The 27,294-nt window shown below is 44.9% G+C and overlaps 1 protein-coding gene across 3 annotated transcripts in view; it reads left to right on the plus strand.

Annotated features, from left to right (window-relative positions):
- arid4b (AT-rich interaction domain 4B) overlaps positions 1 to 27,294 on the plus strand; it is a 243,060-nt gene that overhangs the window by 111,362 nt on the left and 104,404 nt on the right. For all 3 annotated transcript variants that reach the window (XM_045702251.1, XM_045702252.1, XM_045702253.1), the window contains exon 9: positions 15,329 to 15,408. In XM_045702251.1, the coding sequence (XP_045558207.1) occupies positions 15,329 to 15,408 (80 nt within the window). The remainder of the gene's footprint in view (positions 1 to 15,328; positions 15,409 to 27,294) is intronic.

Below are 27,294 nucleotides of genomic sequence, written 5' to 3' on the forward strand. Positions count from 1 at the left end.
GCTACTAACACTATAACAGTGAGGGACTACATCTACTAACACTATAACAGTGAGGGACTACAGCTACTAACACTATAACAGTGAGGGACTATAGCTACTAACACTATAACAGTGAGGGACTACAGCTACTAACACTATAACAGTGAGGGACTACTGCTACTAACACTATAACAGTGAGGGACTACAGCTACTAGCACTGTAACAGTGAGGGACTACAGCTACTAACACTATAACAGTGAGGGACTACAGCTACTAACACTGTAACAGTGAGGGACTACATCTACTAACACTATAACAGTGAGGGAACACAGCTACTAACACTATAACAGTGAGGGAACACAGCTACAGCTACTAACACTATAACAGTGAGGGAACACAGCTACTAACACTTTAACAGTGAGGGAACACAGCTACTAACACTATAACAGTGAGGGAACACAGCTACTAACACTATAACAGTGAGGGAACTCAGCTACTAACACTATAACAGTGAGGGAACACAGCTACTAACACTATAACAGTGAGGGACTACAGCTACAGCTACTAACACTATAACAGTGAGGGACTACAGCTACTAACACTATAACAGTGAGGGACTACAGCTACTAACACTATAACAGTGAGGGACTACAGCTACTAACACTGTAACAGTGAGGGACTATAGCTACTAACACTATAACAGTGAGGGAACACAGCTACTAACACTATAACAGTGAGGGACTACAGCTACTAACACTATAACAGTGAGGGACTACATCTACTAACACTATAACAGTGAGGGACTACAGCTACTAACACTATAACAGTGAGGGACTACAGCTACTAGCACTGTAACAGTGAGGGACTACAGCTACTAACACTATAACAGTGAGGGACTACAGCTACTAACACTGTAACAGTGAGGGACTACATCTACTAACACTATAACAGTGAGGGACTACAGCTACTAACACTATAACAGTGAGGGAACACAGCTACTAGCACTATAACAGTGAGGGACTACAGCTACTAACACTATAACAGTGAGGGACTACAGCTACTAACACTATAACAGTGAGGGAACACAGCTACTAACACTATAACAGTGAGGGACTACAGCTACTAACACTATAACAGTGAGGGAACACAGCTACTAACACTATAACAGTGAGGGATTACAGCTACTAACACTATAACAGTGAGGGACTACATCTACTGACATTATAACAGTGAGGGAACACACAGCTACTAACACTAAAACAGTGAGGGATTACAGCTACTAACACTATAACAGTGAGGGACTACAGCTACTAACACTATAACAGTGAGGGACTACATCTACTAACACTATGACAGTGAGGGACTACAGCTACTAGCACTGTAACAGTGAGGGACTACAGCTACTATAACAGTGAGAGACTACAGCTACTAACACTATAACAGTGAGGGAACACAGCTACTAACACTATAACAGTGAGGGACTACAGCTGCTTGCACAGTGAGGGACTACAGCTACTAACACTATAACAGTGAGGGACTACAGCTACTAGCACTATAACAGTGAGGGACTACAGCTACTAACACTATAACAGTGAGGGACTACAGCTACTAACACTATAACAGTGAGGGACTACAGCTACTAACACTGTAACAGTGAGGGACTACAGCTACTAACACTATAACAGTGAGGGAACACAGCTACTAACACTATAACAGTGAGGGATTACAGCTACTAACACTATAACAGTGAGGGACTACAGCTACTAACACTATAACAGTGAGGGACTACATCTACTAACACTATGACAGTGAGGGACTACAGCTACTAGCACTGTAACAGTGAGGGACTACAGCTACTATAACAGTGAGAGACTACAGCTACTAACACTATAACAGTGAGGGAACACAGCTACTAACACTATAACAGTGAGGGACTACAGCTGCTTTCACAGTGAGGGACTACAGCTACTAACACTATAACAGTGATGGACTACAGCTACTAGCACTATAACAGTGAGGGACTACAGCTACTAACACTATAACAGTGAGGGACTACAGCTACTTGCACAGTAAGGGACTACAGTTACTAACACTATAACAGTGAGGGACTACAGCTACTAGCACTATAACAGTGAGGGACTACAGCTACTAGCACAGTGAGCGGACACAGCTAATATAACAGTGAGGGACTACAGCTACTAGCACTATAACAGTGAGGGACTACAGCTACTAGCACTATAACAGTGAGGGACTACAGCTACTAACACTATAACAGTGAGGGAACACAGCTACTAACACTATAACAGTGAGGGAACACAGCTACTAACACTATAACAGTGAGGGACTACAGCTACTAAAACTATAACAGTGTGGGAACACAGCTACTAACACTATAACAGTGAGGGACTACAGCTACTAACACTATAACAGTGAGGGATTACAGCTACTAACACTATAACAGTGAGGGACTACATCTACTGACAGTATAACTGTGAGGGAACACAGCTACTAACACTATAACAGTGAGGGATTACAGCTACTAACACTATAACAGTGAGGGACTACAGCTACTAACACTATAACAGTGAGGGAACACAGCTACTAACACTATAACAGTGAGGGAACACAGCTACTAACACTATAACAGTGAGGGACTACAGCTACTAACACTATAACAGTGAGGGAACACAGCTACTGACACTATAACAGTGAGGGAACACAGCTACTAACACTATAACAGTGAGGGAACACAGCTACTAACACTATAACAGTGAGGGAACACAGCTACTAACACTATAACAGTGAGGGAACACAGCTACTAACACTATAACAGTGAGGGACTACAGCTACAGCTACTAACACTATAACAGTGAGGGACTACAGCTACTAACACTATAACAGTGAGGGACTACAGCTACTGACAGTATAACAGTGAGGGAACACAGCTACTAACACTATAACAGTGAGGGATTACAGCTACTAACACTATAACAGTGAGGGACTACAGCTACTAACACTATAACAGTGAGGGACTACATCTACTAACACTATGACAGTGAGGGACTACAGCTACTAGCACTGTAACAGTGAGGGACTACAGCTACTATAACAGTGAGAGACTACAGCTACTAACACTATAACAGTGAGGGAACACAGCTACTAACACTATAACAGTGAGGGACTACAGCTGCTTGCACAGTGAGGGACTACAGCTACTAACACTATAACAGTGAGGGACTACAGCTACTAGCACAGTGAGCGGACACAGCTACTATAACAGTGAGGGACTACAGCTACTAGCACTATAACAGTGAGGGACTACAGCTACTAGCACTATAACAGTGAGGGAACACAGCTACTAACACTATAACAGTGAGGGAACACAGCTACTAACACTATAACAGTGAGGGAACACAGCTACTAACACTCTAACAGTGAGGGACTACAGCTACTAACACTATAACAGTGTGGGAACACAGCTACTAACACTATAACTGTGAGGGACTACAGCTACTAACACTATAACAGTGAGGGAACACAGCTACTAACACTATAACAGTGAGGGAACACAGCTACAGCTACTAGCACTATAACAGTGAGGGACTACAGCTACTAACACTATAACAGTGAGGGAACACAGCTACTAACACTATAACAGTGAGGGACTACAGCTACAGCTACTAATACTATAACAGTGAGGGACTACAGCTACTAACACTATAACAGTGAGGGACTACAGCTACTAACACTATAACAGTGAGGGACTACAGCTACTAACACTATAACAGTGAGGGACTACAGCTACTAACACTGTAACAGTGAGGGACTACAGCTACTAACACTATAACAGTGAGGGAACACAGCTACTAACACTATAACAGTGAGGTACTACAGCTACTAACACTATAACAGTGAGGGACTACATCTACTAACACTATAACAGTGAGGGACTACAGCTACTAACACTATAACAGTGAGGGACTACAGCTACTAACACTATAACAGTGAGGGACCACAGCTACTAGCACTATAACAGTGAGGGACTACAGCTACTAACACTATAACAGTGAGGGACTACAGCTACTAACACTATAACAGTGAGGGACTACAGCTACTAACACTATAACAGTGAGGGACTACTGCTACTAACACTATAACAGTGAGGGACTACAGCTACTAGCACTGTAACAGTGAGGGACTACAGCTACTAACACTATAACAGTGAGGGACTACAGCTACTAACACTATAACAGTGAGGGACTACAGCTACTAACACTATAACAGTGAGGGACTACAGCTACTAACACTATAACAGGGAGGGACTACAGCTACTAACACTATAACAGTGAGGGACTACTGCTACTAACACTATAACAGTGAGGGACTACAGCTACTAGCACTGTAACAGTGAGGGACTACAGCTACTAACACTATAACAGTGAGGGACTACAGCTACTAACACTGTAGCAGTGAGGGACTACATCTACTAACACTATAACAGTGAGGGACTACAGCTACTAACACTATAACAGTGAGGGACCACAGCTACTAGCACTATAACAGTGAGGGACTACAGCTACTAACACTATAACAGTGAGGGACTACAGCTACTAACACTATAACAGTGAGGGAACACAGCTACTAACACTATAACAGTGAGGGACTACAGCTACTAACACTATAACAGTGAGGGAACACAGCTACTAACACTATAACAGTGAGGGATTACAGCTACTAACACTATAACAGTGAGGGACTACATCTACTGACAGTATAACAGTGAGGGAACACAGCTACTAACACTATAACAGTGAGGGATTACAGCTACTAACACTATAACAGTGAGGGACTACAGCTACTAACACTATAACAGTGAGGGGCTACATCTACTAACACTATGACAGTGAGGGACTACAGCTACTAGCACTGTAACAGTGAGGGACTACAGCTACTATAACAGTGAGAGACTACAGCTACTAACACTATAACAGTGAGGGAACACAGCTACTAATACTATAACAGTGAGGGACTACAGCTGCTTGCACAGTGAGGGACTACAGCTACTAACACTATAACAGTGAGGGACTACAGCTACTAGCACTATAACAGTGAGGGACTACAGCTACTAACACTATAACAGTGAGGGACTACAGCTACTTGCACAGTAAGGGACTACAGCTACTAACACTATAACAGTGAGGGACTACAGCTACTAGCACTATAACAGTGAGGGACTACAGCTAACAGCACAGTGAGCGGACACAGCTAATATAACAGTGAGGGACTACAGCTACTAGCACTATAACAGTGAGGGACTACAGCTACTAGCACTATAACAGTGAGGGAACACAGCTACTAACACTATAACAGTGAGGGAACACAGCTACTAACACTATAACAGTGAGGGAACACAGCTACTAACACTATAACAGTGAGGGACTACAGCTACTAAAACTATAACAGTGTTGGAACACAGCTACTAACACTATAACAGTGAGGGACTACAGCTACTAACACTATAACAGTGAGGGAACACAGCTACTAACACTATAACAGTGAGGGAACACAGCTACAGCTACTAACACTATAACAGTGAGGGAACACAGCTACTAACACTTTAACAGTGAGGGAACACAGCTACTAACACTATAACAGTGAGGGAACACAGCTACTAACACTATAACAGTGAGGGAACACAGCTACTAACACTATAACAGTGAGGGAACACAGCTACTAACACTATAACAGTGAGGGACTACAGCTACAGCTACTAACACTATAACAGTGAGGGACTACAGCTACTAACACTATAACAGTGAGGGACTACAGCTACTAACACTATAACAGTGAGGGACTACAGCTACTAACACTGTAACAGTGAGGGACTACAGCTACTAACACTATAACAGTGAGGGAACACAGCTACTAACACTATAACAGTGAGGGACTACAGCTACTAACACTATAACAGTGAGGGACTACATCTACTAACACTATAACAGTGAGGGACTACAGCTACTAACACTATAACAGTGAGGGACTATAGCTACTAACACTATAACAGTGAGGGACTACAGCTACTAACACTATAACAGTGAGGGACTACTGCTACTAACACTATAACAGTGAGGGACTACAGCTACTAGCACTGTAACAGTGAGGGACTACAGCTACTAACACTATAACAGTGAGGGACTACAGCTACTAACACTGTAACAGTGAGGGACTACATCTACTAACACTATAACAGTGAGGGACTACAGCTACTAACACTATAACAGTGAGGGAACACAGCTACTAGCACTATAACAGTGAGGGACTACAGCTACTAACACTATAACAGTGAGGGACTACAGCTACTAACACTATAACAGTGAGGGAACACAGCTACTAACACTATAACATTGAGGGACTACAGCTACTAACACTATAACAGTGAGGGATTACAGCTACTAACACTATAACAGTGAGGGACTACATCTACTGACATTATAACAGTGAGGGAACACAGCTACTAACACTATAACAGTGAGGGATTACAGCTACTAACACTATAACAGTGAGGGACTACAGCTACTAACACTATAACAGTGAGGGACTACATCTACTAACACTATGACAGTGAGGGACTACAGCTACTAGCACTGTAACAGTGAGGGACTACAGCTACTATAACAGTGAGAGACTACAGCTACTAACACTATAACAGTGAGGGAACACAGCTACTAACACTATAACAGTGAGGGACTACAGCTGCTTGCACAGTGAGGGACTACAGCTACTAACACTATAACAGTGAGGGACTACAGCTACTAGCACTATAACAGTGAGGGACTACAGCTACTAACACTATAACAGTGAGGGACTACAGCTACTTGCACAGTGAGGGACTACAGCTACTAACACTATAACAGTGAGGGACTACAGCTACTAGCACTATAACAGTGAGTGACTACAGCTACTAGCACAGTGAGCGGACATAGCTACTATAACAGTGAGGGACTACAGCTACTAGCACTATAACAGTGAGGGACTACAGCTACTAGCACTATAACAGTGAGGGAACACAGCTACTAACACTATAACAGTGAGGGAACACAGCTACTAACACTATAACAGTGAGGGAACACAGCTACTAACACTATAACAGTGAGGGACTACAGCTACTAACACTATAACAGTGAGGGAACACAGCTACTAACACTATAACAGTGAGGGAACACAGCTACTAACACTATAACAGTGAGGGAACACAGCTACTAACACTATAACAGTGAGGGAACACAGCTACTAACACTATAACAGTGAGGGAACACAGCTACTAACACTATAACAGTGAGGGAACACAGCTACTAACACTATAACAGTGAGGGAACACAGCTACTAACACTATAACAGTGAGGGAACACAGCTACTAACACTATAACAGTGAGGGAACACAGCTACTAACACTATAACAGTGAGGGACTACAGCTACAGCTACTAACACTATAACAGTGAGGGACTACAGCTACTAACACTATAACAGTGAGGGACTACAGCTACTAACACTATAACAGTGAGGGACTACACTTACTAACACTGTAACAGTGAGGGACTACAGCTACTAACACTATAACAGTGAGGGAACACAGCTACTAACACTATAACAGTGAGGGACTACAGCTACTAACACTATAACAGTGAGGGAACACAGCTACTAACACTATAACAGTGAGGGACTACAGCTACTAACACTATAACAGTGAGGGACTACATCTACTAACACTATAACAGTGAGGGACTACAGCTACTAACACTATAACAGTGAGGGACTACAGCTACTAACACTATAACAGTGAGGGACTACAGCTACTAACACTGTAACAGTGAGGGACTACAGCTACTAACACTATAACAGTGAGGGACTACTGCTACTAACACTATAACAGTGAGGGACTACAGCTACTAGCACTGTAACAGTGAGGGACTACAGCTACTAACACTATAACAGTGAGGGACTACAGCTACTAACACTGTAACAGTGAGGGACTACATCTACTAACACTATAACAGTGAGGGACTACAGCTACTAACACTATAACAGTGAGGGAACACAGCTACTAGCACTATAACAGTGAGGGACTACAGCTACTAACACTATAACATTCAGGGACTACAGCTACTAACACTATAACAGTGAGGGAACACAGCTACTAACACTATAACAGTGAGGGACTACAGCTACTAACACTATAACAGTGAGGGAACACAGCTACTAACACTATAACAGTGAGGGATTACAGCTACTAACACTATAACAGTGAGGGACTACATCTACTGACAGTATAACAGTGAGGGAACACAGCTACTAACACTATAACAGTGAGGGATTACAGCTACTAACACTATAACAGTGAGGGACTACAGCTACTAACACTATAACAGTGAGGGACTACATCTACTAACACTATGACAGTGAGGGACTACAGCTACTAGCACTGTAACAGTGAGGGACTACAGCTACTATAACAGTGAGAGACTACAGCTACTAACACTATAACAGTGAGGGAACACAGCTACTAACACTATAACAGTGAGGGACTACAGCTGCTTGCACAGTGAGGGACTATAGCTACTAACACTATAACAGTGAGGGACTACAGCTACTAGCACTATAACAGTGAGGGACTACAGCTACTAACACTATAACAGTGAGGGACTACAGCTACTTGCACAGTGAGGGACTACAGCTACTAACACTATAACAGTGAGGGACTACAGCTACTAGCACTATAACAGTGAGGGACTACAGCTACTAGCACAGTGAGCGGACACAGCTACTATAACAGTGAGGGACTACAGCTACTAGCACTATAACAGTGAGGGACTACAGCTACTAGCACTATAACAGTGAGGGAACACAGCTACTAACACTATAACAGTGAGGGAACACAGCTACTAACACTATAACAGTGAGGGAACACAGCTACTAACACTATAACAGTGAGGGACTACAGCTACTAACACTATAACAGTGAGGGAACACAGCTACTAACACTATAACAGTGAGGGAACACAGCTACAGCTACTAGCACTATAACAGTGAGGGACTACAGCTACTAACACTATAACAGTGAGGGAACACAGCTACTAACACTATAACAGTGAGGGAACACAGCTACTAACACTATAACAGTGAGGGAACACAGCTACTAACACTATAACAGTGAGGGAACACAGCTACTAACACTATAACAGTGAGGGAACACAGCTACAGCTACTAACACTATAACAGTGAGGGACTACAGCTACTAACACTATAACAGTGAGGGAACACAGCTACTAAGACTATAACAGTGAGTGAACACAGCTACTAACACTATAACAGTAAAGTTGTTTATTATTACTGTAGAGACCTCTATCATCAGTCGGAATATTTCGGTTTGAAATAGTTGGGTCTTTGATCAAATTGCTTTCCCACTAAAAACAATGGATTCATATGTCTGTTTGTTGCGTTGTAGATACACAATGCTGCTCAGCTAAAATGAGAACACAGCTGGTTTTACTTTGTTTCTGTAGTTACACACACAGTCAATGCCTCTGTACTGGGTTTAATGAGTGTCAGTTATCAGCGTTTTCCAGACCTGTTTCATTCGTCACCTTAGTTTCCACAGGTCAGTACACACAGGCACACACAGACATGGTGACAGCAGGCCCGCCAGCCCAGCAGTGTTTGTTTATGTAAGTGGTTCTTCCAGGCAAGCAGAACGGAGACACAGAGAGGAGAGGAGGACGCTGTCCCTTTAATGATTCCTGTGAAGTCCGCAGGACCCTAGTTCCCCTACCTAATCTGCATCCCTAATGGCACCCTATTCCCTATATAGTGCACTATTTTAGACCAGATCCATATTCCCTATATAGTGCACTACTTTAGACAAGAGCCCTATGGCACCCTATTCCCTCTATTGTGCACTACTTTAGACAAGAGCCCTATGGCACCCTATTCCCTCTATAGTGCACTACTTTAGACAAGAGCCCTATGGCACCCTATTCCCTATATTGTGCACTACTTTTGACTTGAATTCAGGCCAATGGCACCCTATTCCTTACATAGTGCACTACTTCTGTTCTGACCAGATTCTGAAACTAGTGAACTATGTAGGGAATAAAGTGCCATTTGGGATTGTACCCCTGTGTTTGTTGTTGTTGGCAGCTGCTGTATGTTGACCTGTCAGTTCCTTACCACCTCCTACTGGCCATGTGGGGAACTACAGCTACGGGGCTGACTCGTAGTACAATGCTACAGCTACAGGGCTGACTTGTAGTACAATACTACAGCTACGGGGCTGACTCGTAGTACAATGCTACAGCTACAGGGCTGACTCGTAGTACAATACTACAGCTACGGGGCTGACTCGTAGTACAATACTACAGCTACAGGGCTGCCTCGTTGTACAATACTACAGCTACAGGGCTGCCTCGTAGTACAGTACTACAGCTACAGGGCTGCCTCGTAGTACAATACTACAGCTATAGGGCTGACTCGTAGTACAATACTACAGTTACAGCGCTGACTCGTAGTACAATACTACAGCTACAGGGCTGCCTCGTAGTACAATACTACAGCTACAGGGCTGACTCGTAGTACAATACTACAGCTACAGGACTGACTCGTAGTACAATACTACAGTTACAGCGCTGCCTCGTAGTTCAATACTACAGCTACAGAGCTGCCTCGTAGTACAATACTACAGCTACAGGGCTGCCTCGTTGTACAATACTACAGCTACAGGGCTGCCTCGTAGTACAATACTACAGCTACAGGGCTGCCTCGTAGTACAATGCTACAGCTACGGAGCTGCCTCGTAGTACAATACTACAGCTATGGGGCTGCCTTGTAGTACAATACTACAGCTATGGGGCTGCCTCGTAGTACAATACTACAGCTACGGAGCTGACTCATAGTACAATACTACAGCTACAGGGCTGACTCGTAGTACAATACTACAGCTACGGGCTGACTCGTAGTACAATACTACAGCTGCAGGACTGCCTTGTAGTACAATACTACAGCTACAGGGCTGCCTCGTAGTACAATACTACAGCTACAATACTACAGTTACAGGGCTGCCTCATAGTACAATACTACAGCTACAGGGCTGACTCGTAGTACAATACTAAAGCTACAGGACTGCCTTGTAGTACAATACTACAGCTACAGGGCTGCCTCGTAGTACAATACTACAGCTACAATACTACAGTTACAGGGCTGCCTCATAGTACAATACTACAGCTACAGGGCTGCCTCGTAGTACAATACTACAGCTACAGGACTGCCTCATAGTACAATACTACAGCTACAGGGCTGCCTCGTAGTACAATACTACAGCTACAGGACTGCCTCGTAGTACAATACTATAGCTACAGGGCTGCCTCGTAGTACAATACTACAGCTACGGGGCTGCCTCGTAGTGCAATACTACAGCTACAATACTACAGTTACAGGGCTGCCTCATAGTACAATACTACAGCTACAGGGCTGCCTCATAGTACAATACTACAGCTACAGGGCTGCCTCGTAGTACAATGCTACAGCTACAGGGCTGACTCGTAGTACAATACTACAGCTACGGGGCTGACTCGTAGTACAATGCTACAGCTACAGGGCTGACTCGTAGTACAATACTACAGCTACGGGGCTGACTCGTAGTACAATACTACAGCTACAGGGCGCCTCGTTGTACAATACTACAGCTACAGGGCTGCCTCGTAGTACAATACTACAGCTACAGGGCTGCCTCGTAGTACAATACTACAGCTACAAGGCTGACTCGTAGTACAATACTACAGTTACAGCGCTGACTCGTAGTACAATACTACAGCTACAGGGCTGCCTCGTAGTACAATACTACAGCTACAGGGCTGACTCGTAGTACAATACTACAGCTACAGGGCTGACTCGTAGTACAATACTACAGTTACAGCGCTGCCTCGTAGTTCAATACTACAGCTACAGAGCTGCCTCGTAGTACAATACTACAGCTACAGGGCTGCCTCGTTGTACAATGCTACAGCTACAGGGCTGCCTCGTAGTACAATACTACAGCTACAGGGCTACCTCGTAGTACAATGTTACAGCTACTTTGCTGCCTCGTAGTACAATACTACAGCTATGGGGCTGCCTTGTAGTACAATACTACAGCTACCGGGCTGCCTCGTAGTACAATACTACAGCTACGGAGCTGACTCATAGTACAATACTACAGCTACAGGGCTGACTCGTAGTACAATACTACAGCTACGGGCTGACTCATAGTACAATACTACAGCTACAGGACTGCCTTGTAGTACAATACTACAGCTACAGGGCTGCCTCGTAGTACAATACTACAGCTACAATACTACAGTTACAGGGCTGCCTCATAGTACAATACTACAGCTACAGGGCTGACTCGTAGTACAATACTACAGCTACAGGACTGCCTTGTAGTACAATACTACAGCTACAGGGCTGCCTCGTAGTACAATACTACAGCTACAATACTACAGTTACAGGGCTGCCTCATAGTACAATACTACAGCTACAGGGCTGACTCGTAGTACAATACTACAGCTACAGGACTGCCTTGTAGTACAATACTACAGCTACAGGGCTGCCTCGTAGTACAATACTACAGCTACAATACTACAGTTACAGGGCTGCCTCATAGTACAATACTACAGCTACAGGGCTGCCTCGTAGTACAATACTACAGCTACAGGACTGCCTCATAGTACAATACTACAGCTACAGGGCTGCCTCGTAGTACAATACTACAGCTACAGGACTGCCTCGTAGTACAATACTATAGCTACAGGGCTGCCTCGTAGTACAATACTACAGCTACGGGGCTGCCTCGTAGTACAATACTACAGCTACAATACTACAGTTACAGGGCTGCCTCATAGTACAATACTACAGCTACAGGGCTGCCTCGTAGTACAATACTACAGCTACAGGACTGCCTCATAGTACAATACTACAGCTACAGGGCTGCCTCGTAGTACAATACTACAGCTACAGGACTGCCTCGTAGTACAATACTATAGCTACAGGGCTGCCGTGTAGTACACTACTACAGCTACGGGGCTGACTTGTTGTACAGTACTACAGCTACAGGGCAGACTCGTAGTACAATACTACAGCAACAGGACTGCCTCGTAGTACAATACTACCGCTACAGAGCTGCCTCGTAGTACAATACTACAGCTACAGGGCTGACTCGTAGTACAATACTACAGCTACAGGGCTGACTCGTAGTACAATACTACAGCTACAGGGCTGACTCGTAGTACAATACTACAGTTACAGCGCTGCCTCGTAGTTCAATACTACAGCTACAGGGCTGCCTCGTAGTACAATACTACAGCTACAGGGCTGCCTCGTAGTACAATACTACAGCTACAGGGCTGCCTCATAGTACAATACTACAGCTACAGGGCTGACTCGTAGTACAATACTACAGCTACAGGACTGCCTTGTAGTACAATACTACAGCTACAGGGCTGCCTCGTAGTACAATACTACAGCTACAACACTACAGTTACAGGGCTGCCTCATAGTACAATACTACAGCTACAGGGCTGCCTCGTAGTACAATACTACAGCTACAGGACTGCCTCATAGTACAATACTACAGCTACAGGGCTGCCTCGTAGTACAATACTACAGCTACAGGACTGCCTCGTAGTGCAATACTCTAGCTACAGGGCTGCCTCGTAGTACAATACTACAGCTACGGGGCTGCCTCGTAGTACAATACTACAGCTACAATACTACAGTTACAGGGCTGCCTCATAGTACAATACTACAGCTACAGGGCTGCCTCGTAGTACAATACTACAGCTACAGGACTGCCTCATAGTACAATACTACAGCTACAGGGCTGCCTCGTAGTACAATACTACAGCTACAGGACTGCCTCGTAGTACAATACTATAGCTACAGGGCTGCCTTGTAGTACACTACTACAGCTACGGGGCTGACTTGTTGTACAGTACTACAGCTACAGGGCTGACTCGTAGTACAATACTACAGCAACAGGACTGCCTCGTAGTACAATACTACAGCTACAGAGCTGCCTCGTAGTACAATACTACAGCTACAGAGCTGCCTCGTAGTACAATACTACAGCTACAGAGCTGCCTCGTAGTACAATACTACAGTTACAGGGCTGCCTCGTAGTACAATACTACAGCTACAGGGCTGCCTCGTAGTACACTACTACAGCTACGGGGCTGACTTGTTGTACAGTACTACAGCTACAGGGCTGACTCGTAGTACAATACTACAGCAACAGGACTGCCTCGTAGTACAATACTACAGCTACAGAGCTTCCTCGTAGTACAATACTACAGCTACAGAGCTGCCTCGTAGTACAATACTACAGCTACAGAGCTGCCTCGTAGTACAATACTACAGTTACAGGGCTGCCTCGTAGTACAATACTACAGCTACAGGGTTGCCTCTTAGTACAATACTACAGCTACAGGGCTGACTCGTAGTACAATACTACAGTTACAGCACTGACTCGTAGTACAATACTACAGCTACAGGGCTGCCTCGTAGTACAATACTACAGCTACAGGGCTGCCTCGTAGTACAATGATACAGGGCTGCCTCGTAGTACAATGCTACAGCTATGGGGCTGACTCATAGTACAATACTACAGCTACAGGGCTGCCTCATAGTAGAATACTACAGCTACAGGGCTGCCTCGTTGTACAATAGAAGAAGAGGAAGAGAGGTGGAGGAAGAGAGGTGGAGGACAGGAAGAGAGGTGGAGACGTGGAGGAAGAGGAAGAGAGGTGGAGAGGTGGAGGAAGAGGAAGAGAGGTGGAGAGAGGAAGAGAGGTAGAGAGGTGGAGGAAGAGAGGTGAAAAGAGAGAGATGGATGGATGGAGGGAGGGAGGGAGATGCAGATCAACAGAGATGGGCAGTGGAATGAACTCATCTGAAACCTTACCTCTTCAAGGAGTATCTTAGCTAATCCCACAGCACCACCTCCTCGAGTCTAGACTGTGTTGCCTGTCGCACAGCTATCTAGGACTCCCACTGCCACTGCTGTCTGCTCCTGTGTGTGTGTAGGGGGGTTGTCCGTGTTTGGAAGGCAGACCAGCGAGTCTCTTTACTCACGTATAAATGTTCATCTTGGCAAACTGTTAGCCTCTCATGTCTTAGTTTTGAAATGACATATTGGAGAGTTCTGTCAACCATGTCCACTTTGCTCAGTGCTACAGTATTTCTGAAGAGCCATAGACTTACTCTATCTCCCTTTCCCCTGTCCTTTCTCCAATCATCCATCTCTCTCTATCTCTCCCTCTCCAGGTCATCACCCCAGACTGCCATGAAGAGGCCACCATAAAGAAAGACACCGTCTTCGTTCGTTCCTTCAAGGATGGCAAATTGTGAGTAATCTAAAGTGCAGCATTATAAAAACATTTATTTGCATTGAGATGATGTGTAACATGAACCTGTAGAGTTGTTGGAAGTACCCCACTTAGCAACCACGCAGGGAGAGGTCTCTGAACAGACCTCACTTAGCAGCCACTCAGGGAGAGAGAGGGGAGGTCTCTGAACAGACCCCACTTAGCAGCCATGCAGGCAGAGAGAGGGGAGGTCTCTGAACAGACCTCACTTTGCAGCCACGCAGGCAGAAAGAGGGGAGGTCTCTGAACAGACCCCACTTAGCAGCCATGCAGGCAGAGAGAGGGGAGGTCTCTGAACAGACCTCACTTAGCAGCCACGCAGGCAGAGAGAGGGGAGGTCTCTGAACAGACCCCACTTAGCAGCCATGCAGGCAGAGAGAGGGGAGGTCTCTGAACAGACCCCACTTAGCAGCCATGCAGGCAGAGAGAGGAGAGGTCTCTGAACAGACCCCACTTAGCAGCCACGCAGGCAGAAAGAGGGGAGGTCTCTGAACAGACCCCACTTAGCAGCCACGCAGGCAGAGAGAGGGGAGGTCTCTGAACAGACCCCACTTAGCAGCCACTCAGGGAGAGGTCTCTGAACAGACCCCACTTAGCAGCCACGCAGGCAGAGAGAGGAGAGGTCTGGTTAAGGTGTCTGCATACATAGGTTTGGTTTGCTGCTAGCAGAACTCGGCTCGGTGAAGTAAATGTCTGCGTTCGCATACTTCCTATTTCCTGGCTACCCAGACTTCTTGCTGTGACCTAACGTTACGCCACACCCACTTCTTCTCCCCAATGAGTCTGGATCAAATCAAATCAATTTTTATTTGTCACATGCGCCGAATACAACAGGTGTAGACCTTACAGTCAAATGCTTACTTACAAGCCCTTAACCAACAATGCAGTTTTAAGAAAATAACAAAAAAAAAAGTTTAAAAAAAGGTAAGCGATAAGAATAACAAATAATTAAAGTGCAGCAGTAAATAACAATAATGGGACTATATACAGGGTGTTACCGGTACATAGTCAATGTGGAGGCTATATACAGGGTGTTACAGTACAGAGTCAATGTGGGGGTATATACAGGGTATTACGGTACAGAGTCAATGTGGAGGCTATATACAGGGTGTTACCGGTACAGAGTCAATGTGGAGGTTATATACAGGGTATTACGGTACAGAGTCAATGTGGAGGTTATATACAGGGTATTACGGTACAGAGTCAATGTGGAGGCTATATATAGGGTGTTACCGGTACAGAGTCAATGTAGAGGCTATATACAGGGTGTACAGGTACAGAGTCAATGTGGAGGCTGTATACAGGGTGTTACGGTACAGAGTCAATGTGGAGGCTATATACAGGGGGTACCGGTACAGAGTCAATGTGGAGGCTGTATACAGGGGGTACGGGTACAGAGTCAATGTGGAGGCTATATACAGGGTGTTACGGTACAGAGTCAATGTGGAGGCTATATACAGGGTGTTACGGTACAGAGTCAATGTGGAGGCTATATACAGGGTGTACAGGTACAGAGTCAATGTGGAGGCTATATACAGGGTGTTACGGTACAGAGTCAATGTGGAGGCTATATACAGGGGGTACAGGTACAGAGTCAATGTGGAGGCTGTATACAGGGTGTTACGGTACAGAGTCAATGTGGAGGCTATATACAGGGGGTACAGGTACAGAGTCAATGTGGAGGCTATATACAGGGGGTACCGGTACAGAGTCAATGTAGAGGCTATATACAGGGGGTACCGGTACAGAGTCAATGTGGAGGCTATATACAGGGTGTTACGGTACAGAGTCATTGTGGAGGCTATATACAGGGTGTTACGGTACAGAGTCAATGTGGAGACTATATACAGGGGGTATAGGTACAGAGTCAATGTGGAGGCTATATACAGGGGGTACCGGTACAGAGTCAATGTGGAGACTATACAGGGGGTACGGGTACAGAGTCAATGTGGAGGCTATATACAGGGTGTTACGGTACAGAGTCAATGTGGAGGCTATATACAGGGTGTTACGGTACAGAGTCAATGTGGAGGTTATATACAGGGTGTATAGGTACAGAGTCAATGTGGAGGCTGTATACAGGGTGTTACGGTACAGAGTCAATGTGGAGGCTATATACAAGGGGTACCGGTACAGAGTCAATGTGGAGGCTATATACAGGGGGTACCGGTACAGAGTCAATGTGGAGGCTGTATACAGGGGGTACCGGTACAGAGTCAATGTGGAGGCTATATACAGGGTGTTACGGTACAGAGTCAATGTGGAGGTTATATTGAGGGTATTACGGTACAGAGTCAATGTGGAGGTTATATACAGGGTATTACGGTACAGAGTCAATGTGGAGGTTATATACAGGGTGTACAGGTACAGAGTCAATGTGGAGGCTATATACAGGGTGTTACGGTACAGAGTCAATGTGGAGGCTATATACAGGGGTACAGGTACAGAGTCAATGTGGAGGCTGTATACAGGGTGTTACGGTACAGAGTCAATGTGGAGGCTATATACAGGGGGTACAGGTACAGAGTCAATGTGGAGGCTATATACAGGGGGTACCGGTACAGAGTCAATGTGGAGACTGTATACAGGGTGTACAGGTACAGAGTCAATGTGGAGGCTATATACAGGGTGTTACGGTACAGAGTTAATGTGGAGGCTATATACAGGGGGTACCGGTACAGAGTCAGTGTGGAGGCTATATACAGGGTGTACCGGTACAGAGTCAATGTGGAGGCTATATACAGGGTGTTACGGTACATAGTCAATGCGGAGGCTTTATACAGGGTGTTACGGTACAGAGTCAATGTGGAGGTTATATACAGGGTATTACGGTACAGAGTCAATGTAGAGGCTATATACAGGGGGTACCGGTACAGAGTCAATGTGGAGGCTATATACAGGGTGTTACGGTACAGAGTCATTGTGGAGGCTATATACAGGGTGTTACGGTACAGAGTTAATGTGGAGGCTATATACAGGGGGTACCGGTACAGAGTCAGTGTGGAGGTTATATACAGGGTGTACAGGTACAGAGTCAATGTGGAGGCTATATACAGGGGGTACAGGTACAGAGTCAATGTGGAGGCTATATACAGGGTCTTACGGTACAGAGTCAATGTGGAGACTATATACAGGGGTTATAGGTACAGAGTCAATGTGGAGGCTATATACAGAGGGTACCGGTACAGAGTCAATGTAGAGACTATATACAGGGGGTACTGGTACAGAATCAATGTGGAGGCTATATACAGGGGGTACCGGTACAGAGTCAATGTGGAGACTATATACAGAGGGTACCGGTACAGAGTCAATGTGGAGACTATATACAGGGGGTACCGGTACAGAGTCAATGTGGAGGCTATATACAGGGTGTACCGGTACAGAGTCAATGTGGAGACTATATACAGGGGGTACCGGTACAGAGTCAATGTGGAGGCTATATACAGGGGGTACCGGTACAGAATCAATGTGGATGCTATATACAGGGGGTACCGGTACAGAGTCAATGTGGAGACTATATACAGAGGGTACCGGTACAGAGTCAACGTGGAGGCTATATACAGGGTGTTACGGTACAGAGACAATGTGGACGCTATATACAGGGGGTACCGGTTCAGAGTCAATGTGGACGCTATTTACAGTGGGTACCGGTACAGAGTCAATGTGCCGGCGCACCGGTGTCGAGGTAATTGAGATAATTATGTACATGTAGGTAGGGTTGTCAAAGTGGCTATGCATAGATAATAACAGAGAGTAGCAGCAGCGTAGTGGGTGGGGGGGGGGGGGGTGCAAATAGTCTGGGTAGCCATTTGATTATCTGTTCAGGAGTCCTATAACTTTGGGGGTAGAAGCTGTTTAGAAGCCTCTTGGACCTAGACTTGGCGCTCCGGTACTGCTTGCCGTGCTGTAGCAGAGAGAACGGTCTATGACTTGGGTGGCTAGTCTGAGTACCTCCCCGGCCATTCACCGAATGAGAACACATTCAGGGCCCTCTGATTGGTCCAGAAACCGATGGGTTCGGCCAGAGCCCGGACTCACGTGGGTTAAAGCGGCGGTTTGAAAATTCATCATTGGCTTTGATACTGTGATTGGTTAGATGACGATCCAATCACTGACGACTTTGTTTTTTATCAACAGCCCTCGTGCTCTTTGTCACCACAAACCACTTCAATGATGGCAGTCTCAGACTGAAGTATGTAGTGAAAGACAGGGCAGCAAAAGAATGTAGTGTGATTCGTTAGGATTTTCTCCTTAAAGACCTTGACTTGAAAAATGAGAAACTGCAATATTACTCTTTGTATCTCTTGAGCCACCGTAGCAACAACATAGCCATAACACTTCTTCAAAATAGTCAGAATTAATCTAAGGTAAATCAAGAAATCTGTAATTAATTTTGACATTTTTGCAGAGGAGATCTTGGACGCACAATTTTACATTTAACTAAGATGTTTGTTGCAGCATTTCTCAAGTGAAGTAATGTGCACGAAAAATAGTCTCGTTGAATGACAACAAACATTTAATTGGAAGAATCCCCTCCTTAGTACTGTTGACCAATTAGCGACAAAGGGGCATCGACTGGCTACCGAACATCCACTTGGCTCAAGAAAAACATGACTTGTTCACAAACAGCCGGAAAGAAAACCTGCCTGAGGAACGAATCAAACAAAAACGTCATAATAAACACTACCATTCAGAAGTTTGTGGTCACTAAGAAATGTCCTTGTTTTCTATGAAAACATACATGAAATTAGTTGCAAAATGAATAGGAAATATAGTCAAGAAGTTGACAAGGTTATAAATAATGATTTTTAATTGAAATAATAATTGTGTCCTTCAAACTTTGCTTTCGTCAAAGAATCCTCCATTTGCAGAAATTACAGCCTTGCAGACCTTCGGTATTCTAGTTGTCAATTTGTTGAGATAATCTGAAGAGATTTCACCCCATGCTTCCTGAAGCACCTCCCACAAGTTGGATTGGCTTGATGGGCACATACCGTCAAGCTGCTCCCACAACAGCTCAATAGGGTTGAGATCCGGTGACTGTGCTGACCACTCCATTATAGACAGAATACCAGCTGACTGCTTCTTCCTTAAATAGTTATTCAATAGTTTGGAGCTGTGCTTTGGGTCATGGTCCTGTTGTAGGAGGAAATTGTCTCCAATTAAGTACCGTCCACAGGGTATGGCATGGCGTTGCAAAATGGAGTGATAGCCTTCCTTCTTCAAGTTCCACTTTACCCTGTACAAATCTCACACTTCACCACCTCCAAAGCACCCCCAGACCATCACATTGCCTCCACCATGCTTGACAGATGGTTCACTCCTCCATTATCTTTTCATTTTTTTCTGAGTCTCACGAATGTTCTTCTTTGTGATCCGAACACCTCAATCTTAGATTAGTCTGTCCATAACACTTTTTTCCAGTCTTCCTCTGTCCAGTGTCTGTGTTCTTTTGCCCGTCTTAATCTTTTCTTTTTATTGGCCAGTCTGAGATATGGCTTTTTCTTTGCAATTCTGCTTAGAAGGCCAGCATCCCAGAGTCGTCTCTTCACTGGCTGACGTTGAGACTGGTGTTTTACAGGTACTATTTAATGAAGCTGCCAGTTGAGGACTTGTGAGGCGTCTGTTTCTCAAACTAGACACTCTAATGTACTTGTCCTCTTGCTCAGTTGTGCACCGGGGCCTCCCACTTCTCTTTCTATTCTGGTTAGAGCCAGTTTGCGCTGTTTTGTGAAGGGAGTAGTACACATCGTTCAGATGTTCCAGAAACTCCACTAGTCTAAAGAAGGCCAGTTTTATTGCATCTTTAATCAGTACAACAGTGTTTAGCTGTGCTAACATAATTGCAAAAGGGTTTTCTAATGATCAAGTAGCCTTTTAAAAATGATAAACTTGGATTAGCTAACACAACGCGCCATTGGAACACAGGAGTGATGGTTGTTGATAATGGGCCTCTGTACGCCTATGTAGATATTCCATAAAAAATAATCCGTATCCAGCTACATTAGTCATTTACAACATTAACAATGTCTACACTCTATTTGTGATCAATTTGATGTTATTTTAATGGACAAAAAAAATATGATTTTCTTTCAAAAACAGGGACATTTCTAAGTGACCCCAAACTTTTGAACGGTAGTGTATGCGCAAACTGTTTTCAACTGGGATGCAGACGGTAAGGACAGCCTCCTTTGGGGAGGGATTCAACTGCAGGATCATGTTTAAGCTTACCTTGTGTGGGAAGAGAAACACGCAATGTATCTAACAACCACAACACAGGTCAAACCTCATTCCTGCCCACTGTGGATTAGACTCTTTCTGGTCATAGGTTTCGTTCTGTTATATGAACTATATATGCGACCAGCAATTTTTCTATTTCAAAATGGTTTCCATTTCATGCCCACAGAACACGTCCCAGGACTCCATCTCCCTACTCTAGTGGATATTTCCAATCCAAAGCCGTATATTTAGATATTTAGGTAAATATATAGCTCTGTTCCAATCTAGTCTCCTAACAACACAACTGAACAATGTGGCTTTGGACCTATCAGCTGTGGTCTGTGACATGACAGGGTGTTAAGAGACCTCTATCAGCTGTGGTCAGTGTAGCTAGCAGGCAGCTGGCTGGGAGGTGACCGGTAGAGCTGATGAGAGGCAGGTTAAGATGAGAGAAGAGATTATTATTCTGAGAGGAAGTGGAAGCTTCTGTAATTGTAGCAGTTAGTCTCGATCAGGGGAGACCATAGAGGCCTCTAGTTTCTTATCAGCTGCTGCTGCTGCTGTGACAGATTTGGGTTGCCAGGTTCCTCTGTGTAACAGAAACTGGGACAGATTTGGGTTGCCAAGTTCCTCTGTGCAAAAGCCAGGTTCCTCTGTGCAAAAGTAACTGGGACAGATTTGGGTTGCCAGGTTCCTCTGTGTAACAGAAACTGGGACAGATTTGGGTTGCCAGGTTCCTCTGTGTAAAAGTAACTGGGACAGATTTAGGTTAACAGGTTCCGCTGTGTAACAGAAACTGGGACATATTTGGGTTGCCAGGTTCCTCAGTGTAATAGAAACTGGGACAGATTTGGGTTGCCAGGTTCCTCAGTGTAATATAAACTGGGACAGATTTGGGTTGCTAGGTTACTCTGTGTAATAGAAACTGGGACAGATTTGGGTTGCTAGGTTACTCTGTGTAATAGAAACTGGGACAGATTTGGGTTGCTAGGTTACTCTGTGTAATAGAAACTGGGACAGATTTGGGTTGCTAGGTTACTCTGTGTAATAGAAACTGGGACAGATTTGGGTTGCTTGGTTACTCTGTGTAATAGATACTGACTCAATCCACAAACTTGATCTTTGCTGAACACCGATATTACACCAGATACAAGCTGTCTGTGGATGACTGTCTGTGGATGACTGTCTGTGGATGACGGTCTGTGGATGACGGTCTGTGGATGACGGTTTGTGGATGATGGTCTGTGGATGACGGTCTGTGGATGACGGTCTGTGGATGACTGTCTGTGGATGACGGTCTGTGGATGACTGTCTATTGATGACTGTCTGTGGATGACTGTCTGTGGATGACTGTCTGTGGATGACTGTCTATTGATGACTGTCTGTGGATGACTGTCTATTGATGACTGTCTGTGGATGACTGTCTATTGATGACTGTCTGTGGATGACTGTCTATTGATGACTGTCTTCACACAAGATAATATATTTTCGTATGAATAACTACAAGCGGCTGCACAGCCCCGTTTAGAGTTGTATTGGTTGTGTTTGAGAAGTGGGACTAGTTCACTTGAGTTGACCATCAAACCATTGTTTGTGCTATTATAATACATTACAGATGTACAGAAAATGAAAAAGTTATCAATTAACTACGTCATCTGTATCAGTGGAGTTAACAGAACAATCTGTTTCAGCTAATATCCTTTTTGAGCAAGATGGCGTCGACGGAGATGGTCGCCTCGCTTCGAGTTCTTAGGAAACTATGCAGTATTTTGTTTTTATATGTATTATTTCTTACATTGTTACCCCAAGAAATCTTAAGTGTTATTACATACAGCCGGGAAGAACTATTGGATATAAGAGCAACGTCAACTTACCAACATTACGAGCAGGAATATGACTTTCCCGAAGCGGATCCTCTGTTTGGACCACCACCCAGGACAATGGATCGGATCCCAGTAGGCGACCCAAAACAACGGCGACGCAGAAGGGGCAGACGAAGCGGCCACCTGGTCAGGCTCCGTAGACGGGCACATCGCCCACCGCTCCCGAGTATACTACTAGCCAATGTCCAGTCTCTTGACAACAAGGTAGACGGAATTTGAGCAAGGGTTGCCTTCCAGAGAGACATCAGAGATTGTAACATTTTCTGTTTCACGGAAACATGGCTCTCTCGGGATATGTTGTCGGAATCGGTTCAGCCACCGGTATTCTCCATGCATTGCGCTGACAGAGATAAACACCTCTCTGGGAAGAGGAAGGGAGGGGGTATATGCTTCATGATTAACGACTCATGTTGTAATCATAACAACATACAGGAACTCAAATCCTTCTGCTCACCCGATCTAGAATTCCTCACAATCAAATGCCGGCCATTCTACCTACCAAGGGAATTCTCATCAGTTATAGTCACAGCTGTGTACATTCCCCCTCAAGCAAACATCAAGGCGGCCATCAAGGAACTTCACTGGACCTTATGCAAACTGGAAACCATATATTCTGAGGCTGCATTTATTGTAGCTGGGGATATTAACAAAGCAAATTTGAGAATCAAATGTATTTATAAAGCCCTTCTTACATCAGCTGATATCTCAAAGTGCTATACAGAAACCCAGCCTAAAACCCCAAACAGCAAGCAATGCATGTGTAGAAGCACGGTGGCTAGGAAAAACTCCTTAGAAAGGCCAGAACCTAGGAAGAAACATTGAGAGGAACCAGGCTATGAGGGTGGCCAGTCCTCTTCTGGCTGTGCCGGGTGGCGATTATAACAGAACTTGGCCAAGATGTTCAAATGTTCATAAATGACCAGCAGGGTCAAATAATAATAATCACAGTGGTTGTCGAGTGTGCAACAGGTCAGCACCTCAGGAGTAATGTCAGTCGGCAAATCCGACCACAATGCCATCTTGCTCCTACCGTCTTATAGGCAGAAACTCAAACAGGATGTGCCAGTGACGAGAACCATTCAACGCTGGTCTGACTAATCGGAAGATTGTTTTGATCAAGCGGACTAGAATATGTTCCGGTCAGCCTCAGAGAACAACATCGACCTATACGCTGACTTGGTGAGTGCGTTTATAAAGTAGTGCATTGGTGATGTTGTACCCACTGTGACTTTTAAAACCTACCCTAACCAGAAACCATGGATGAATGGTGGCATTTGCGCAAAACTGAAAGTGTGAACCACCGCATTTAACCATGGAAAGAGGACTGAGAATATGGCAGAATATAAACAGTGTAGTTATTCCCTCCGCAAGGCAATCATACAATCAAAACGTCAGTATAGAGACAAAGTAGAGTCGCAGTTTGATGGCTCAGACACGAGACGTATGTGGCAGGGTCTACAGACAATCACGGACTACAAAGGGAAAACCAGCCACGTTGCGGCTCGCTAACAAGGACTGTGCCCCCCCTCCTTCTCCGTGGCTGACGTGAGTAAAACATTTAAACATGTTAACCCTCGCAAGGCTGCTGGCCCAGATGGCATTCCTAGCCGTGTCCTCAGAGCACGCGCAGACCAGCTGGCTGGTGTGTACATATTCAATCTCTCCCTATCCCAGTCTACTGTCCCCACTTGCTTCAAGATGTCCACTATTGTTCCTGTACCCAAGAAGGCAAAGATAACTGAACTAAATGACTAGCACTCACTTTGTCATCATGAAGTGCTTTGAGAGACTAGTCAAGGATCATATCACTTCCACCTTACCTGCCACCCTAGACCCACTTCAGTTTGCATACCGCCCCAACAGGTCCACAGATGATGCCATCGCCATCACACTGCACATTGCCCTATCCCATCTGGACAAAAGGAATACCTATGTACGAATGCTGTTCATTGACTACAGCTCAGCATTCAACACCATAGAACCCTCCAAGCTCATCATCAAGCTGGAGGCCCTGGGTCTCAACCCCGCCCAGTGCAACTGGGTCCTGGACTTTCTGAAGGGCCGCCCCCAGGTGGTAAAGGTAAGAAACAACATCTCCATTTCGCTGACCCTCAACACTGGGGCCCCACAAGGGTGTGTGCTCAGCCCCCTCCTGTACAGCCTACAGGGAGAAGGTGAGGGCTCTGGGAGTGTGGTGTCAGGAAAACAACCTCTCACTCAACATCAACAAAACAAAGGAGATGATCGTTGACTTCAGTAAACAGCAGAGGGAGTAGCTCCCTATCCACATCGACGGGACAGTAGTGGAGAAGGTGGAAAGTTTTAAGTTCCTCGGCGTTCACATCACGGACAAAATGAAATGGCCCACCCACACAGACAGCGTGGGTAGCGCCTCTTCAACCTCAGGAGGCTGAAGAAATTTGGCTTGTCACCCATAACCCTGACAAACTTTTACAGATGCACAATTGAGAGCATCCTGTCGAGCTGTATCACCACCTGGTACGGCAGCTGCACCGCCCACAAACGTAAGGCTCTCCAGAGGGTGGTGCGGTCTGCACAACCCATCACCTGGGCCAAACTACCTGCCCTCCAGGACACCTACAGCACCCGATGTCACAGGAAGGCCAAAAAGATCATCAAGGACCACAACCACCCGAGCCACTGCCTGTTCACCCCGCTATCATCCAGAAGGCGAGGTCAGTACAGGTGCATCAAAGCTGGGACCGAGAGACTGAAAAACAGCTTCTATCTCAAGGCCATCACTGTTAAACAGCAATCACTAACTCAGAGAGGCTGCTGCCTACATTGAGACCCAATCACTGGCCACTTTAATAAATGGATCACTAGTCACTTTATACAATGCCACTCTAAATAATGCCACTTTAATAATGTTTACATATCTTACATTACTCATATCACATGTATATACTGTATTTTATAACATCTACTCCACCTTGCCTATGCCGTTCAGCCATCGCTCGTCCATATATTTATATGTACATATTCTCTTTCACCTCTTTAGATTTGTGTGTATTAGGTAGTTGTTGTGGGATTGTTAGATTACTTGTTAGATATTACTGCACTGTCAACTAGAAGCACAAGCATTTCGCTATACTCACATTAACACCTGCTAACCATGTGTATGTGACCAATAACATCTGCTAACCATGTGACCAATAACATCTGCTAACCATGTGTATGTGACCCATAACATCTGCTAACCATGTGACCAATAACATCTGCTAACCATGTGTATGGACCAATAACATCTACTAACCATGTGTATGTGACCAATAACATCTGCTAACCATGTGTATGTGACCAATAACATCTGCTAACCATGTGTATGGACCAATAACATCTGCTAACCATGTGTATGGACCAATAACATCTGCTAACCATGTGTATGGACCAATAACATCTGCTAACCATGTGACCAATAACATCTGCTAACCATGTGTATGGACCAATAACATCTGCTAACCATGTGACCAATAACATCTGCTAACCATGTGTATGGACCAATAACATCTGCTAACCATGTTACCAATAACGTCTGCTAACCATGTGTATGGACCAATAACATTTGATTTGATTTGATACTGGTTGTCATCTGCACTTATGTCCTGAAGGAGTCACTGGTGCTGCAGCGTCAGGTTAAGAACAGAGAGAGAGGAGTCACTGGTGCTGCAGCATCAGGTTAAGAACAGAGAGAGAGGCGTCACTGGTGCTGCAGAGTCAGGTTAAGAACAGATAGAGAGGA

This window comes from Salmo salar, chromosome ssa19 (genome assembly GCF_905237065.1).
Source record: "Salmo salar chromosome ssa19, Ssal_v3.1, whole genome shotgun sequence".
Classification (NCBI taxonomy): domain Eukaryota; kingdom Metazoa; phylum Chordata; class Actinopteri; order Salmoniformes; family Salmonidae; genus Salmo; species Salmo salar.